This window comes from Anomaloglossus baeobatrachus, chromosome 6 (assembly GCF_048569485.1).
Source record: "Anomaloglossus baeobatrachus isolate aAnoBae1 chromosome 6, aAnoBae1.hap1, whole genome shotgun sequence".
NCBI classification, from domain to species: Eukaryota; Metazoa; Chordata; class Amphibia; order Anura; family Aromobatidae; genus Anomaloglossus; species Anomaloglossus baeobatrachus.
This window is the reverse complement of record NC_134358.1, coordinates 11,651,606-11,670,525: the sequence shown is the minus strand read 5'-3', so window position 1 is coordinate 11,670,525 and position 18,920 is coordinate 11,651,606. Positions and strand designations below refer to the sequence as shown.

Here is an 18,920-nt window from a genome sequence, read left to right as displayed (position 1 = left end):
ATCCAAAATATATAGAAAACATTAACTAATAATGTGCATAGAAATGTATCAACACAAGAAGCAGGAAGCTTCTATATACAGGTAAGTAAATACAATGATTTAGCACATAAATGCTCACCCACCACACACCCAACGCGCGTTTCTCCAATGCTGACAAATCTTCATTATATTCTAATATGTTCTTCCAATTCTGGGAAATTCATTAATGGATTCATTACTGGGCGTGCTCCCAGAAGCTGAACCCTGTGTAAGTGGACATTCTTTCTTTGGTAAGTGCGTCATTAGTACGGGTGCTGAGCGCACCACAAGCCCGGAGACGCTTCTATCGATGGACTAATGATACATATTCAGATATTTTAACCATTTACAAGTCAAGTTAAAAATGTTATACCTTTGAGCTGAATTTCTCCTACTGCATTCTCATCATCATCAGCGGCAGCGAGGGACCAGGCTACTGTGGTGAGTGGGATCACTTTCTTTTTCCACTCTACATACACACAGAGAACTCTATATACACACAGAGCACTCTATAAACACAGAGCACTCTACATACTGTACACACAGAACACTTTACGTGTATATAGAGCACTCAACATGCACGCAGAAAATACACATAGAGCACACTTCATATACACAGCTCATTCTACATACACATAGCATTTTACATACATAGTATTCAATATATACAGAGCATTGCATATACACAGAACATTCTACATACATACAGCATTCTACATACGTACAGTATTCAATATATACAAAGCAATCTACATGAACAGAGCATTCTACACACACAGAGCATTCTACATGCACAGAGCATTCTATATATACAGAGCATTCTACATACACAGAACATTCTATATACAAAGCATTCTATATACAGAGACCATTCTATATATACAGAGCACTCTATATACACAGATCATTCTATATACACAGAGCATTCTACATACACAGAGCATTCTATATACACAGAGCATTCTATATGCACAGAGCATTCTACATACACAGAGCATTCTATATACACAGAACATTCTATATACACAGAGCATTCTATATACACAGAACATTCTATATACACAGAACATTCTATATACACAGAGCATTCTATATACACAGAGCATTCTACATACACAGAGCATTCTATATACACAGAACATTCTATATATACAGAACATTCTATATATACAGAGCATTCTATATACACAGAGCATTCTACATACACAGAGCATTCTACATACTTAGAGTATTCAATATATACAAAGCAATCTACATGAACAGAGCATTCTACACGCACAGAGCATTCTACATGCACAGAGCATTCTACATACACAGAGCATTCTATATACACAGAGCATTCTATATATACAGAGCATTCTACATACACAGAGCATTCTATATACAAAGCATTCTATATACAGAGAGCATTCTATATACACAGAGCATTCTACATACACAGAGCATTCTACATACGTAGAGTATTCAATATATACAAAGCAATCTACATGAACAGAGCATTCTACATATACAGAGCATTCTACATACACAGAGCATTCTACATACGAATAGTATTCAATATATACAAATCATTCTACATGAACAGAGCATTCTACACGCACAGAGCATTCTACATGCACAGAGCATTCTACATTCACAGAGCATTCTATATATACAGAGCATTCTACATACACAGAGCATTCTATATACAAAGCATTCTGTATACAGAGAGCATTCTATATACACAGATCATTCTATATACACAGAGCATTCTACATACTGTGAGGTAGCGTGGTCGGCTGCGCAGCAGAAGACACGGGATCCAGGCATTAAGGTTCACAGCACACGGTTTAATGTCCAAACAAAAATCCACAACAATATACATGTGCCTCTCCAGCAGAGAACTCAGGGAGTTCTGTTCACTCCCTCACACCGGCACACCTGCCCTTGTTCCTGTTTCCATTTAACCCTTCCTTTAGCATGTGGGGAAACAGCATTAACCCTAGAGTGGATTTACTTTCTATCATGGAGTGAGCACAACCGGGGCGAGACATACCGGCCGTCATAGATAACCCCGGTCACAGTCTCACATACCCCCCCCTCAGTTCAAGTGAGTGGGGTTGAACTCCTGCCATCAAACACGGGCCGCGGGACAAGGCATCGGCGTTGCCCTGCAACCTACCGGCCCGGTGTTCAACCGTAAACCGGAAGTTCTGCAGAGAAAGGAACCACCGGGTAACCCGGGCATTCCGTTCCTTGGCGGACCTCATCCAGACCAGTGAAGAGTGATCCGTCACCAAGCGAAACTGCCGTCCCAGCAGGTAATAGCGTAGGGACTCCAAGGCCCACTTGATCGCCAGGCACTCCTTCTCCACTACGCTATAATTCCGCTCGGGAGGGGTGAGCTTCCTACTTAAGAAGGTGACGGGGTGTTCCTCCCCCTGAACCACCTGAGACAGCACTGCCCCCAGGCCGACCTCTGAGGCGTCAGTCTGTACTATGAACTCCTTCCGGAAATCAGGGTGTACAAGAACGGGCTGTCCGCACAAGACCCCCTTCAGGGCCCGGAAGGAGTCCTCGGCCTGCGGAGTCCAGCGCACCATGACGGACTTCTTGCCTTTGAGAAGGTCCGTCAAGGGGGCTGATAGTCCCGCAAAATCCTTTACAAACCTCCTGTAGTACCCCACGATACCCAGGAAGGCCCTAACCTGCTTCGTGGTCAGGGGTCTAGGCCACTTCTGGATCGCCTCAACCTTGTTAATTTGGGGCTTAATCACTCCTTGGCCTATCACGTAGCCCAAGTAGCGGGCTTCCGTGAGTCCCAACGCACATTTCTTGGGATTGGCTGTCAATCCGGCTGTTCGAAGCGCGTCCACCACCGCTTGTACCTGTTCCAAGTGGGTCTGCCATTCGGAGCTGTAAATAATGATGTCATCAAGGTACGCTGATGCATACGCCTGGTGGGGTTCCAGCACTAAGTCCATCAACCTCTGGAACGTGGCCGGAGCGCCATGTAACCCAAAAGGCAAGACAACATAGTGGAAGAGACCCTCCGGCGTAACAAAAGCGGTTTTCTCCTTGGCGGACTCCGTCAGTGGCACCTGCCAGTACCCCTTGGTCAGGTCGAGCGTGGTAAAATATCGCGCCTGTCCCAGCCTATCAATCAGCTCATCCACCCGGGGCATGGGGTAGAGATCGAACTTGGATATTTCGTTCAATCTCCTAAAGTCATTGCAGAACCTTAAGGAGCCATCGGGTTTTGGTATTAGGACAATCGGACTAGCCCATTCACTCCGGGATTTTTCGATGACCCCCAGGCGTAACATTGTCTTTACTTCCTCCGATATGGCTTGTCTTCGAGCCTCCGGTACCCGGTATGACTTCAGGCGTACCTTCATGTGGGGCTCGGTGACAATATCATGTCGTATCAGACTGGTCCTACCGGGCAGCTCGGAGAAGACATCGGGGTTCTGCTGAACCAACCGTCTGGCCTCTCGCCTCTGTTGCTTGGTGAGGGCTTCTCCAATCCTTACTTCTGGTTCGTCCTCTCCGGAGGTCGCTGGAGCCGGATGTGAACGACCCGAAGAGGAGGGAGATGGGGAAAAAAGAGCCATCAGGTTTTCCCGTTCCTGCCAAGGTTTTAATAGGTTGACATGGTATATTTGTTCAGGTTTCCGCCTACCGGGCTGCAATACTTTATAGTTAACCACCCTGACTCTTTCCTTTATCTCGTAGGGGCCTTGCCACTGAGCCAGGAATTTACTCTCCGCCGTGGGGATCAATACCAACACCCGATCCCTGGGTTTAAAGGTCCGCACGGTGGCTTGTCTATTGTAGCGGCCGCTTTGCGCGGCCTGAGCCTCCTGTAAATGCTCCTTCACAATTGGCATGACCGCGCTTATGCGGTTCTGCATACCCAAAATGTGTTCAATCACACTTTTATGGGGGGTGGGCTCCTGCTCCCATGTTTCCTTTGCCAGGTCCAACAATCCCCGGGGATGTCGCCCGTATAACAACTCAAAAGGCGAAAACCCCGTGGATGCCTGTGGCACCTCTCGTATGGCAAACATCAAATAGGGAAGCATCATATCCCAGTCTTTCCCGTCTTTGGAAATCACCCTTTTTAGCATGGTTTTCAGGGTTTTATTGAAACGCTCGACTAAACCGTCCGTTTGAGGATGATACACAGACGTACGCAACTACTTCAGAAAATTATATGAATAATTAGGTCCATATTGAATTGTTTATACTACAAGGAGTCATCCCAAAACAAACTTGTTCCTATAAATAGATCTCCATATTTTTATATATATATTCTAAAAATAAGCAAGAAAAACCAAATATATCGGTTTTCTAATAAATATGCTTTTATTTCATGCAATCATTTATTTCATCATATAATATCAAAAGGGATGCAAAAAGGTAAGCAAGGCAAGATACACAGATGTGCACATGTTAAAACTGCAAACTGCAGGGGGGTGTGTCTGAAAAACTAGCGTCTGAAAAAACATATGACATCAATTGGTCACAACTTTTCACAATAGATAGCATATACATACTCATGACAATAAATGAGCATACTGGTCACATGTAAAAACAGTAACAGCCATGACAATTTGAACATTCAAGGAGAACAGTTGTATACCATTAATAGTCATCAATAATCTCCCTAGATGGCATATAAATGCTCATAACATTATGTGAGCATGCTAATCACATGTGAGATAGCAACCTTAACAGTATAAACACTCAAAGATATCCCATATATAAATCCAAATGGCACATTAATGGTTACATCTGTTGATTTTAAATGGTTGCTGAAAAACACACATGACAAAAGGAGTGCATGTAAGCAGATCGCCAAATAGCAAGGTCTGTCTCACAAGAAAAATTCCAAAGCCACCTGGGAAAAGATGATGGTTGAATAACCTACCCACGTGTGGCCACAGACACCGTGCAGACACACCACCCTGCACCTCGACGCGTTTCGCTATCGCTTCATCGGGAGGTGCAGGAGTGATGTGTGAGGCTGCCTTTTTATCCCAGGCAAGTAAAACTTACCGTCCTATGGCGGCGCGCTCCGGTGGTCAGATGTCCCAGCTCCACTGCGACCGGCGTCCGGAAACACAGTGTGCGCATGCGCGCACACTCTGAACCTGATAGGACGCCAGGCACAGGGGAGGAGAAGAGATCAGACCATCGTGCGCGCACAGGACAGAGGCCAGAACCGCCATTTGTAAAGAGGTATATACAGAGGGCAAACATATAAATGCAATTACAGGATAAAGAACCGTTATATTTCACTGTAATCTTTTCACAAGCATAAAATACTCTTGAAAATTCTCAATTCAGGCCGGTATCTCTTCTCTAAAGTAGATGTTATGTTTTTCCATACGTCCAGGCAAAAAGCAGCCATATCTAAAAAAATATATGTTAAAAACAAATATTAAAACATGTGGTGAACAGCAGGCAGCCAAAGATCCAACACTTCAACCCAGGACAGAACCGTGAGCACATTGAAATATTAGGTTAAAAATGGTTTATAGCTGATGACATCATTTAGACCTTTCGGTTTTACAGTATCTAAGATTGTTATCCAACGGGCTTCCTTTTGATGTAATAAATTCTTCATGTCACCTCCTCTGGCCCCAAAGTGAATCCTCTCTATACCCCTAAATTTAAGTAGACGCCAATTGCAATTATGCTTGTCTTTAAAATGTTTCGGAATATTTTTTAACAGACAAATTTCTTCAGGTTTATTGATCTTTGCAGCATTTTTTATATCCCGGATATGCTCCAGAATACGTACCCGGAATTCACGGGTAGTCAAACCAACATAGATTAGTCCACAGGGACAAACGGCCCAGTAAACCAACCAGGAGGTTCGACAATTGATGAAATGTACAATTTTGTATGTATTTTCATGGGACGAATCCCAAAATTCCTCCACACGGTCAATTTGGGGGCAGGCTCCACAGTCACCACATGACCGTGAGCCCCACCTTGGACCCTTATTGGTGCCAAAAGGATTCCTCTCTACTTTAGGGGTATAGTGACTCCTCACAATCTGATCTTTTAGGGTTTTAGCCCTTTTAGGTGTTATTGCTGGACGGGAGGTTAGGATGCTGGCCAGATCATTGTCAGTTAAAAGTACTGACCAATGCCTATTAACAATCTCCGACATTTCCCTCCATTGTGCATGATAAGGGGTGATGAATCGGGCCACTCCCCCATTATCATTTTTCTTCCCCTGTCTTAATAAGACATCACGTGGAGTCTCCTTAGCCCTATCATAACCAGACTGGATGGTTTGTTCCTGGTAGTGGCGAGCCCTAAACCGCCTCTTAAGATCTAAAGATTGCCGTTCGAACAAGGAATCGCTGGAACACACACGACGGGCCCGCAAAAATTGACCCGTGGGGATTGATTTAATTACCTGTTTCGGATGTGATGACTTCGCGCTCAGAATCGAATTGACCGCCGTATCCTTTCTAAATATATCAGTGCACAAGAGTCCATCCAACCCTTTAGATACCCGCACATCCAAGTAGTCAATCTTCTCACTGCTATAGACATAACTGAGATGAATGTTGTTATTGTTGTCGTTGAGTCGTTGCATAAAGATGTCCAGCTGATTGATCTCCCCCTGCCAAATCAAAAAAATATCATCGATAAAACGCAGCCACATATGAACTGCGCCCACCTCAAACTCAGGAAAAATAATGGACCGCTCCCAATAACCAAGAAAGAGGTTTGCGTATGAGGGCGCACAAGACGCCCCCATCGCAACTCCTCTCTCTTGGAGATAGAAGCGGCCCTTAAATAAAAAGAAATTATGAAAAAGAATAAATCTTAATAAGAGCAGGAGAAGATCAATGAGCTGGACATCCAAATTCGTAGTTCTTAAAAAGAAATCAACAGCCCTGATACCATCATTATGGGCTATGGATGTATACAACGACTCCACATCCGCGGTTACCATGACTACATCAGTTTCAAAGGTGATGCCTTCCAAACGATTCAAAAATTCTGTTGAATCCTGAATATATGAGGGAAGGGTATTGACTAATGGCTTCAAATAGTAGTCAAGGAATCTACAGGCAGATCACACAAGCTGTTATTCCCAGAGACTATTGGTCTTCCTGGAGGGCATTCTAGACTCTTATGTACTTTTGGCAAAAAGTAGATAGTAGGGATGACTGGATATTCAATTATTAAACCCTCAAAGACATTTTTTGGTATAATGTTCTTTATGAAAGCCAAGTGAAGAAGGTCATATAATTCACCCTGATATTTGCTAAGGGGACTGCCCTCCAATTTAGTATAGCAAGCAGTATCATTCAGTTGCCTGAATGCCTCTGCTTCATATTTAGCTTTTGACCAAAGGACCACATTTCCCCCCTTGTCAGCCTGCTTCACCACTAGATCATCCATGTTTTTAATTTCTCTTAGTGCCACACGTTGTCTGTGGTTAAGGTTATCATGTGTACGTCTGCGAGGCAGACGTCGAAACTCCTGTGTGACCAATTTAGTAAATAAATCAATTGCAGGACAGGCTGACAAGGGAGGAAATGCAGTAGACTTTTTTTTAATAAATGAAGGGAAGATAGCCATACCAGGATCCTCCTGTTCCGCCAGTAGCGATTCCAAGGTCTTCACTGCCTCAATCTCATCTACAGATAAATCTGAGTATGCACTCATCTCTTTTTTAGAAAAATATTTTTTATATAACAATTTACGACTAAATAGATTTAAATCCTTGATGGCAGTGAAGACATCAAAATCCGCCACTGGCGAAAAGGAGAGTCCCAATTGTAAAACCTCCATTTGATCAGTAGTCAATTCTACATCGGTAAGATTGATTACCTTAAGGGCATCCCCCTGGGTGGATGTTTTCTTCACCATTGTATCCAGACGTTGTTTTTTCTTTTTTGCAAAATTCCTAGTCTCAATCCTGTTGGCGCGAAGATTATAACCCCCACGTGCTCCACTTGATGAATAGGAATGAGATGATCCTTCACCAGATGAAATTGATTCAATGGTTGAGTGGGATTTGGACCGATTTGCTGATCCTGATTTCAAACCTTTGTCATGATGCCATTTGAAGATGTTACCTTGTTGGTAGTCAGTAACATCACGTTTAAATTTTTGTGATTTTTTCTGTTTAATGTCCGCCTCCCATTCTTCAAATTCCTTGACTAATTCTTTATCAAATTCTGCAAGGCTGGTTTCTGATAGATTTTGTTTGAGCTCACCATTGATTTTTTCAATCTTATTGAAACGCTCGACTAAACCGTCCGTTTGAGGATGATACACAGACGTACGCAACTACTTGATCTGGAGTAGCCGGCATAGCTCTTTGGTCACTTTAGACATGAATGGGGTCCCCTGATCCGTAAGGATCTCCTTGGGCAACCCCACCCGGCAGAACACAGCAAACAACTCCCGAGCTATAAGCTTTGCTGCAGTATGTCTGAGAGGTATCGCCTCGGGGTACCGGGTGGCATAGTCAACGATCACTAGGATGTGTTGGTGCCCTCGAGCGGATTTTACGAGGGGCCCCACCAGATCCATCCCTATTCGTTCAAAAGGGACTTCTATAATGGGTAACGGTACCAACGGACTGCGAAAATGGGTCAGGGGTGCGGTAAGCTGACACTCCGGGCAGGTTTCGCAGAACCGTTTTACCTCCCCAAAGACCCCGGGCCAATAGAACCTTTGCAATATTCGCTCCTGCGTTTTCTTGACCCCTAGGTGGCCACTCATCAGGTGTTTATGAGCCAAGTCGAGGACCCGCCGGCGATACGGCTGGGGCACCACCAACTGCTCTACCCCCACGCCCCGTATTTCATCTATCCGGTAGAGCAAATCCTGCTTAAGAGCGAAATGGGGGTACCTTACCTGGGCACCGGGCAGCTGAGCCACCCCGTCACCTACTGTCACCCGACTCCGGGCATGTATTAACGTAGGGTCCTGGAGTGGGGCTGTCCCAAACGTATCCGGGGACGCCTCCAACTCCGGGATGGGCTCGACCATTTCAGCCTCTCCTGCCAATACCTCTAGGGGTGACCTATCGGGTTCACACTCTGTCCCTATCATGGGGACCCCTACGGCAGGTGTCCCGGATTCAGGATTGTAGGGCTCAGGTCCCGGACTGACCAATATCTGAGGAGACTTAGGGGGTCCCTTCCATAAAGTCCAAAAATAGGGCAGATCCCTTCCTAGGATCACGTCATAAGGAAGAGTGTTAAGAAGTCCCACCTCATGTTGCACCTGACCGCAAGGTGCTGTGATGGTGACAATCCCCGTGGGATAGTCTCGGCGGTCCCCATGTATGCAAACCACCCCCACGGTACGTCCTGTGGCCTTTACTTTAGCCCTCAAGGTGGATCGCACAAGGGTCACTAAGCTTCCGGAATCCAACAATCCTGTAACCGGACATCCATTCACCTGTATTTGGCACAAGTGGGGCTCCGTCTCTGGGGAGACCAGGTCAGCGGTACACACCACCTGAGCATACATTGAACCCCGCCGGGTAACCCCACAATCCATGGGCTCCGTGGTGAGTGGACACTGGGCTTCCATATGTCCCACCCGCTGGCACCGCCAACATCTAATAGGGAAGGAAACCCCCTTGACGGGTTGTCATTTAGGGTACAGAACCTTCCGGACCTCAGGAACGGCGGGCGCGGCCTCAGACGGGACGGTAGGGGACTCCTGCACCGTTGTCAGCGGTGGGTCCTTGGCCCTAGGCTTGGAGGGGCCGGACCGACGGGCGGTACGCAAAGTCTCAGTGTCCCGTATCAAGTCCTGCGTAGCCACATGCCGCTCTACCAGGGACACTAATTGGTCGAGGGTACTCGGGTCACCCTGTCCTACCCACCGTTGAACGATGACGGGTAAAGTGCGCACAAAACGATCCACTACTACCCTTTCCACCATTTGCGCCGGGCTCAGAGTGTCAGGCTGCAACCACTTTTTTACAAGATGCAACAAGTCATAGGACTGGGAGCGTACGGGTTTGGCTTCCTCATAGAACCACTGATTTACCCGCTGAGCCCGTACATAGGTATTTACCCCCAACCGAGCCAGTATTTCGGCTTTCAGGGTCGCATAGTCAATGGCGTCCTCGGTACAGAGGTCCAGGTACGCTTTTTGGGGTTCCCCCGTCAGATAGGGCGACAATACCTCAGCCCACTGGGGGGTCGGCAGCTTTTCCCGCTCGGCCACCCGTTCAAACACCGCCAGGAACGCTTCCACATCATCCCCCGGAGTCATCTTTTGCAACGCTTGTCTCACCGCCTTCCGGACGCTGCCGTCGTCACCCGGTCCCGGGGTTGTTGATGCCGGTCCGGCACGGATCGACTTGGCCAGGAGAACCATCTGTTCTTGATATCTTTGTTCCTGCAATTGCAAGGCTTGCTGCTGACGTGCATTGGCCTGAACCAGCTGTTCTTGGTGCCTTTTGTCCTGCACTTGCAAGGATTGCTGCTGACGTTCCAACGCCCGGAGCAGGTGTGCATTGGTCTGTTGCTGCTGTGCATTAGCCTCTTGTAGCTGTGCATTAGCCTGTTGTTGCTGTGCATTAGCCTGTTGTTGCTGTGCATTAGCCTGAGCCAGCTGCTTTAGTATGTCCTCCATGGCGTCACCGGGTTTGGGCTGTAGTATAGCCGCTCGAATCCAGGACATGTGCTACTGGGTCACCAGGGATGGATGCTACACCTCACCGGGCTGGCATGCCCGCCGATTCTCCACCATATGTGAGGTAGCGTGGTCGGCTGCGCAGCAGAAGACACGGGATCCAGGCATTAAGGTTCACAGCACACGGTTTAATGTCCAAACAAAAATCCACAACAATATACATGTGCCTCTCCAGCAGAGAACTCAGGGAGTTCTGTTCACTCCCTCACACCGGCACACCCGCCCTTGTTCCTGTTTCCATTTAACCCTTCATTCAGCATGTGGGGAAACAGCATTAACCCTAGAGTGGATTTACTTTCTATCATGGAGTGAGCACAACCGGGGCAAGACATACCGGCCGTCATAGATAACCCCGGTCACAGTCTCACAATACACAGAGCATTCTATATACACAGAGCATTCTATATGCACAGAGCATTCTATATACACAGAGAATTCTATATACACAGAGCATTCTACATACACAGAGCATTCTATATATACAGAGCATTCTACATACACAGAGCATTCTATATATACAGAGCATTCTACATACACAGAGCATTCTATATACAAAGCATTCTATATACACAGAGTATTCTATATATACAGAACATTCTATATACACTGAGCATTCTATATACACTGAGCATTCTACATGCACAGAGCATTCTACATGCAGAGAGCATTCTACATGCAGAGAACATTCTACATGCACAGAACATTCTACATACACAGAGCATTCTACATACACAGAGCATTCTACATGCACAGACCATTCTACATACACAGAGCATTCTACATGCACAGAGCATTGTACATAAACAGAGCATTCTACATACACAGAGCATTCTATATACACATAACATTATATACAGAGCATTATACATACACAGAGCATTCTATATACAAAGCATTCTATATACACAGAGCATTCTATATACACATAACATTATATACAGTGCATTCTACATACACAGAGCATTCTATATACAAAGCATTCTATATACACACAGAGCATTCTATATATACACAGAGCACTCTATATACACAGATCATTCTATATACACAGAGCATTCCACATGCACAGAGCATTCTACATACACAGAGCATTCTCTATACACAGAGCATTCTATATACACAGAGCATTCTATATATAAAGAGCATTCTACATACACGGAACATTCTATATACAAAGCATTCTACATGCACAGAACATTCTACATACACAGAGCATTCTATATACACAGAGCATTCTACAAACACAGAGCATTCTACATACACAGAGCATTATACATACACAGAGCATTCTCTATACAAGAGCATTCTATATACACAGAGCATTCTATATATACAGAGCATTCTACATACACGGAACATTCTATATACAAAGCATTCTACATGCACAGAACATTCTACATACACAGAGCATTCTATATACACAGAGCATTCTACAAACACAGAACATTCTACATACACAGAGCATTATACATACACAGAGCATTATACATACACAGAGCATTATACATACACAGACTATTATACAGAGCATTCTACGTGCACAAAGCATTCTACATGTACAGAGCATTCTATATACAGAGAGTTTTCTATATACACATAGTATTTTATATACACAGAGCATTCTACATACACAGAGTATTCTATATATATACAGAGTATTCTATATGCACAGAGCATTCTATATACACAGAGCATTCTAATTACACACAGCATTCTACATACACACAGCATTCTATATACACACATCATTCTATATACACAGAGCATTCTATATTCACAGAGCATTCTATATACACACATCATTCTATATACACAGAGCATTCTATATACACACATCATTCTATATACACACACAGCATTCTACATACACACAGCATTCTATATACACACATCATTCTATATACACAGAGCATTCTACATACACAGAGTATTCTATATATATACAGAGTATTCTATATGCACAGAGCATTCTATATACACAGAGCATTCTAATTACACACAGCATTCTACATACACACAGCATTCTATATACACACACATCATTCTATATACCCAGAGCATTCTATATAAACAGATCATTCTACATAAACAGCATTCTACATACACACAGCATTCTATATACACACACACATCATTCTATATACACAGAGTATTTTATATACACAGAGCATTCTACATACAGAGTATTCTATATACACAGAGCACTCTACATACACACAGCATTCTATATACACACATCATTCTGTATACACACAGCATTCTATATACACACACATCATTCTATATACACAGAGCATTCTATATATACACATCATTCTACATACACACAGCATTCTACATACACACAGCATTCTATATACACACATCATTCTATATACACAGAGCATTCTATATACACAGAGCATTCTATATAAACAGATCATTCTACATAAACAGCATTCTACATACACACTTGGACCAGTTTACATGAAAAACCTTCTTGAAGCTTCCCTGTGTGATCCTGGCTATAGGGCTTCAGTCACATATATGAGTTTTTTTTTACCATACAGCAGTACGCCCATCTTTGACGAGTGTTGTGTGTATGTAATGTTATCTGTCTTTCTTGAATGATCCCGACCAGATTTTGGGCCCTGTTCCATTTTGATGGATCCCTTCCACAATCTTTTTGCCCGCAGGTGGCAATGTCCCTATGTTGTACAATGCAGAAGACGTCTGAGGCATGGAGGTCACATGCCCACAAGGGATATTGACCCTGCGGTATGCTTTTTTTAGTGTATTAGGAATAGATCACAACACTGACCTAAACAATGATAGCTGCTCGCCACTATGCTAAATATTAGACACTCGGAGAAAAAGTGGCATAACACAAAACTCATTAAAAACCATTTTATTGAAACAATTAAAACAGTTTACAACAAGGATCCTCAGTTTCATAAAACTGAGGATCCTTGTTGTAAACTGTTTTAATTGTTTCAATAAAATGGTTTTTAATGAGTTTTGTGTTATGCCACTTTTTCTCCGAGTGTCTAATCTTTTTTTAGTGTAGAAGGAAAGTAATGTGCCCAGGGAACATGCCCCTAATCTTATCGCCTTGTATCCCTTGTACCTGCAGCCACTGATCATCACTAGATTTGTCATTCCAGAGCTTGGTTGGAGCCTCCTAAATATCCAAGATGTTTGGTCTTCTCTTCTTGGCTGTGGGAATGTCGGCTGCGTGGGCCGAACGCTGTCCTGTCCCCATAGGAGGTAAGGTCATTGGGTCAGGCCTTGTTCGTAGACTCTGTAGACCTGCAGATGTCCCACAGAGCCCATCCATACAGAGCCACTCAAACATTCAGACTCTTTACCTTTTTTATTATAGTTCGTAATTATGCCAAATATGGATCCGTCACTCAAAGCTCCACCTATGTAGGGAGCGCAGTACACCCGCGTCCGCAGCTCGCCATCGATGGAAATCACGACAACGAGTACAATCAGGGCTCCTGCACACACACCGGGAAGGAGTTTGAGCCATGGTGGAAATTGAACTTGAAGGAACCCATCAAGGTCGGAACAGTGGTCATTACCAACCGGAAGGACTGCTGCCAAGAACGTCTGCTGGAGGCCGAGGTCATGGTCAGCAACTCTATGAGTGACAACGGCCAAAAGTAAGTGAGGCTAGATATGTCCTGCCATAGATATAGATAGCCCCAGGATGCTGCCCCTCAACTCAAAATATCATCTGGAGTGTGGCACCATTGTGTATACATGGAGATGAGACATCAGAGCCCAGCTGGAGTGAGGGGCTTGTCTCAGCTCCTGAGCTCCTGTATTCTGCTTACCCATCAGTGCTGACAGCTTATGCCAGATCCAGGCACTTCTGCATCTCCCATCTGTTCCCCATGCAGGTATCAATGCACCCAACGAGGCGGAATCACTCACTATGGGCATGAGCCCGGGAACCACTGTCCTGAACAGCACTTTTAATATCTGTGGTGATCGACTGGGTCCATAATAATATCCCAATGATGTAGGGGCTGAAAAATAATATCCAGATATTTAAAATATCATCCCTGGTGGTGTAGGTGAAGTCAGATATCAGCCATCATAGACCAGGGTTGGGTTTTGGTAGGATGTCAGGGCTTGTAGAGGCTTCTGACTCTCCTCTGCCTTTGCCTCTAGGTGCGGCTCTGTGGATGACGTCTCCAAGTCACCAATTACTGTTTGCTGTAATGGGAAGGAAGGCCAAGTCATCACCGTGCGTATTCCCAGACGAAAAGAGTACCTGACCTTGTGTGAAGTGCAGGTTTTCTCTTACATCGAGGATCTCGACGTCCCCCTGCTTTAATGATGTCCCATCTGCACAGCCTGACAATAAAGTGGTAGCAATTCACCTTGTGTTGTCCCTCTTCTGTCACCGTACGGCATCCATGGTCCTGGTGACTCGTAGCCCTATGTATCCACTAGTCACATGACAAAGGGCGAGTCTCGAATGTTCCCTTATCTTCCTCACCACGTTGTAAATTGCCTTTATTAACACAAAACAACATAAATAACAGAGCAACCGTGTGGAGGAGAAACATGGCGGATGGTCCTCGAAGCCCCTTTTTGATCTATGACGGGTATGATATATCCACATCTGCTTCAGTTGTGTTTTCCCTCTAGACACTTCGGCACCAGCTCAATAGCCGCAGTAAACCAACCTGGCGGTTTAACATAAACCTCACGACCCACGCGCCTATCCAGCCCTTAACTCAGGGATTCCACTACCCGTTACCACTTGCGTCAACTTGTGGGGTCCAAACCTTATGGGTAGCCCTCAACCAATACACCGTTAACCAACTTTGAGGGCGTTCCTGTAGTGCCGGTGTCCCTGCACAGCTATGCCTCTCCCCAGCAGGGATGCCACCTCACCGCCGCGGTCAGACTGCACCACCCTGCCTTGCTTCCCAGCGGTCCTCCACGTGTGAGTCTTCTGCCTCCTGCTCCTGAGGCCTTTGTGTCGCGGGCAGGGAGGGGACGCTGCGCTCACCCACTGCTCGGGTCCGGCTGCTGCTGCTGCTCGCTCGGTGGCTCGAGCGGTGGGCCGGATCCCGGGGACTCGAGCGTCGCTCCTCGCCCGTGAGTGAAAGGGGGTGGTTTGGTTTAGGGATATTGTCCGTGACGCCACCCACGGTTGTGGTGAGGTTGTGGCACCACCGCTGCTCTGGACGGGGATCCCGGGAGCGGTGACAGGGAGCAGCTTGGATGTTGTTTCTCCCCTCCGTGGGGTAAGGGGGTCGTTGTCCCGGGGCCTGGTGAGGGAGGGATGGCAGGCGGGTTACGGGGCCTGGTGAGGTGCAGGGTCGCGGGGGCAGCGCGGTGCCGCACGGCACGGTGGTACTCACTCAGCCAATGATGAATGCAAAGTCTCCGGTAAAGCAAACGGCTGGATGGACGGGTCCCACAGACGGCTGCGGTAGTTCTCCCGGTAGGTTGGCGGTGACTGCCTTTCCCTGCACCTGTGTTATGTTCACGGTTCCAATGGCTTCCCACCGGTAACCCGCTCCCCAGCTTAGATGGAGGCTGAGGGAGCCCCTTTTGCCCGCAGGCTCGGGCCCTGGGAACTGTAGCCTTGGCGGTGACTGTATTTCCCTTCACGGTTTGAGCTGTTGCCTTCAATCGGGTCTTGACTGCTGGGAAACCCCGTAGGTTCCCTTCGCTAACGGATTTGACCGGTTTTACGGCGACTCCTAGCCTGGTCGGGGTCCGTAAGCCCTGCCGAATGGTGCTGGCTTCTCTTCGCTTCCCGATCCAGTACCGGCGGGCCATCGCCCGTCCCCGGTCCTTGCGGTTTACGTCAATCAGCCTCTCCTGCAGACGGTCACCACCGTCTGCCAACCTTTCTGTATGTGCCCGGGCCACGCACCCGGACATGGTCAGTCTCCTCCACTGCCACTCCACTTCTCAACTCCACTGAACTGAACTCCTTTTCCCGCCTCCAGGACTGTGAACTCCTCGGTGGGTGGGGCCAACCGCCTGGCTCCACCCCCTGGTGTGGACATCAGCCCCTGGAGGGAGGCAACAAGGATTTTTGTTTGACTTCGGTGTGCCTAGCCGGGGTGTGGGGTGTGTTGTTGTAGTACCTGTGACGTCTTGGCTTGTCCAGGGCGCCACATTTGCATGCCACACAGGTCCTCTGGGAATGTGCTTAGGGTGCGCATGTGAACACCTGCTTTGCTCTTAAAGGGCCAGCGTCCTATTTCCCGGAAGTGCCTCTAAGCCTATTGCTTAGAGGCATCTTTCCATTAGGGGAGGTACCTGAGCAACATGGTCAGTTAGTGCATGTCCGTACAGCTAGCTAGTTCTCAGGTCTTGGTGCCTACTGTCCACCTACCCATAGCTGTCACCCTGTCCCAGCCGTGCAGTCCTGGCCATACCCTCTCTACCTGTCTGCCTCTGCTGTCCCGGCTGCACCTGTCAGTACTAGAGACTCTACTGGTCCTGGCCGTACCCTCTGGATTTGTCTGCCTGAGCCTTCCTGGCTGCACCTGTCAGTACCAGCGACACTACCGGTCACGGCCATACCGTCTGTACCTGTCTGCCTCAACTGTCCCGACTTCACCTGTCAATAATGAAGACTCTACCTATCCGCCTAGTGGTCCTGTCTGCCTCAGCTGTCCCGGCTGCACCTGTCAGTACTAGAGACTTTGCCAGCCTGTACCGGAGCCCGTTCCTCTCCTAGGGGTCAGCTTCCAGTCCAGTCCTGGTCACTGCCCTGGTTGTGGCACCTGGCATCTGCTTCGGTTGGCACTTAATCAAACCCCTTGGTTCTCCCCTGTAGTCCAGTGGGTCCCCTTTCCCACTCGCCGTCTCAACACCATCAGCAAGCATTAAACTTCTCCCATCGCCACCAACATCAATGTTTTACATCCCTCAAACACTTATATCTGACACAAGAAGGTTTTTACAAATATCACCAACTGTCATGGTGGCGTCAGTATCTATGGAGACTATGGATTCTGACACTCCACCCGCTAACTTCTCTGATATCTGTGATCAGAGCGGGCAGACTCAGATGTCGACCTACAGATTGGTAGTTCATAAGCAGGATAGCAAGAGTTAATCTCTGCTGGGCTGCTTGTTAGTCTCCTTTGATCACATGTTATGGGAGAGCCAGTCAGATTTGCTCCCTCCCATATATGCAGGCTGGACCCTTCCTTTAATGTCAGCTGTAGCTTGTGTATACTAGTCTGGGGATGTGCTGTGATCCAGACATACTGGTGATTGTTGTACTTTACTGCTGTGACCGGTTGTGGTGTTATACCTTATTGTCCTTTTGTTGCTGCCTTACTTCTCTTGCTTTTCTCCGTAGTCTTTTACTGTTCCTGTAGGTTTGCAGTATATCTCAGTTTTGTCTTATCCCTGTCTATCTTTATCTGTGTTATCATCTCCCTCCAGCCTCTTCCTTCCCGGGGGCAAACAGATTAGTTCTGGTCAGGAGAACAATAAGGCACAAGACTCCGGCATCTCCACCACTAGGGGTTATGCAGAGGTTATGGATAGACGAGGGTCCCCTGTTCCTCCCTATCCTACAGTCATGACAATGTCCCTCCACATTCTCGATGCCCTCTTGTATAACCATCCAATCCTACTGCATTCAGATGAACACTATCTCACCTCCAAAATTCCCCCTCTCCTGATTCCAAGTCCACATGATGCACCGTCACTGCCCTGTATCTGGCCATAAAATGAGCCCTCGATTGTTATCATGTATTCTAGCCGTATCCACCACCGATCTAGCCCTGTGCCATACTCTTCACAGATAATATATGACCATATTGTGATCATCCTCAGAAACGTCACCCAAAGTCTCAAAAAAACCCAAATTTAATATCCCTCGTCAACTTGCAAAATGGCGTAACTAGAGTCTGACGGCGCTGGTGCAGAATTAGGACCTGGTCCCATCTTCCCCTCTCCTGTACTAATGTCCCTTATCCTGCGCCCCTTCAAAGTAAATATATCCCACATCCTGGTATATACATACAAGCAAAAGGGTAACAATGTTTTGAATTTGTGACTTTCAGGCTCCATATCTCACCGTCCTCTACAGCTTTGAGCGTGAGACTTAGTGATGGGTGAGGGTGCTCGGCACTGCTCAGTACTTGATCGCAGTTGCTCAGATGCCATTCTCGATTCCTTGCTCCGCGTGTTTCCCTGCATTATATCAGCCACTAACATGCAGGGATTAGCTGGCAATCACA

At 46.5% G+C, this 18,920-nt stretch overlaps 1 protein-coding gene across 2 annotated transcripts; it reads left to right on the top strand.

The window, feature by feature from the left end:
* Positions 1-258: 258 nt before the first annotated feature.
* On the top strand, positions 259-15,070 carry LOC142316940 (pentraxin fusion protein-like). Of its 2 annotated transcripts, XM_075352726.1 has the most exons (4): positions 259-459; positions 13,842-13,944; positions 14,060-14,345; positions 14,860-15,070. In XM_075352726.1, the coding sequence occupies exons 2-4, from the start codon at positions 13,872-13,874 to the stop codon at positions 15,023-15,025; spliced, it is 525 nt and encodes a 174-aa protein (XP_075208841.1). In that variant the 5' UTR covers positions 259-459; positions 13,842-13,871; the 3' UTR covers positions 15,026-15,070. The 2 variants fall into 2 exon arrangements, with proteins under 2 accessions (XP_075208841.1, XP_075208842.1); XM_075352727.1 differs by lacking the exon at positions 259-459 and having other exon boundaries at positions 13,823-13,944.
* The last annotated feature ends 3,850 nt before the right edge of the window (positions 15,071-18,920 follow it).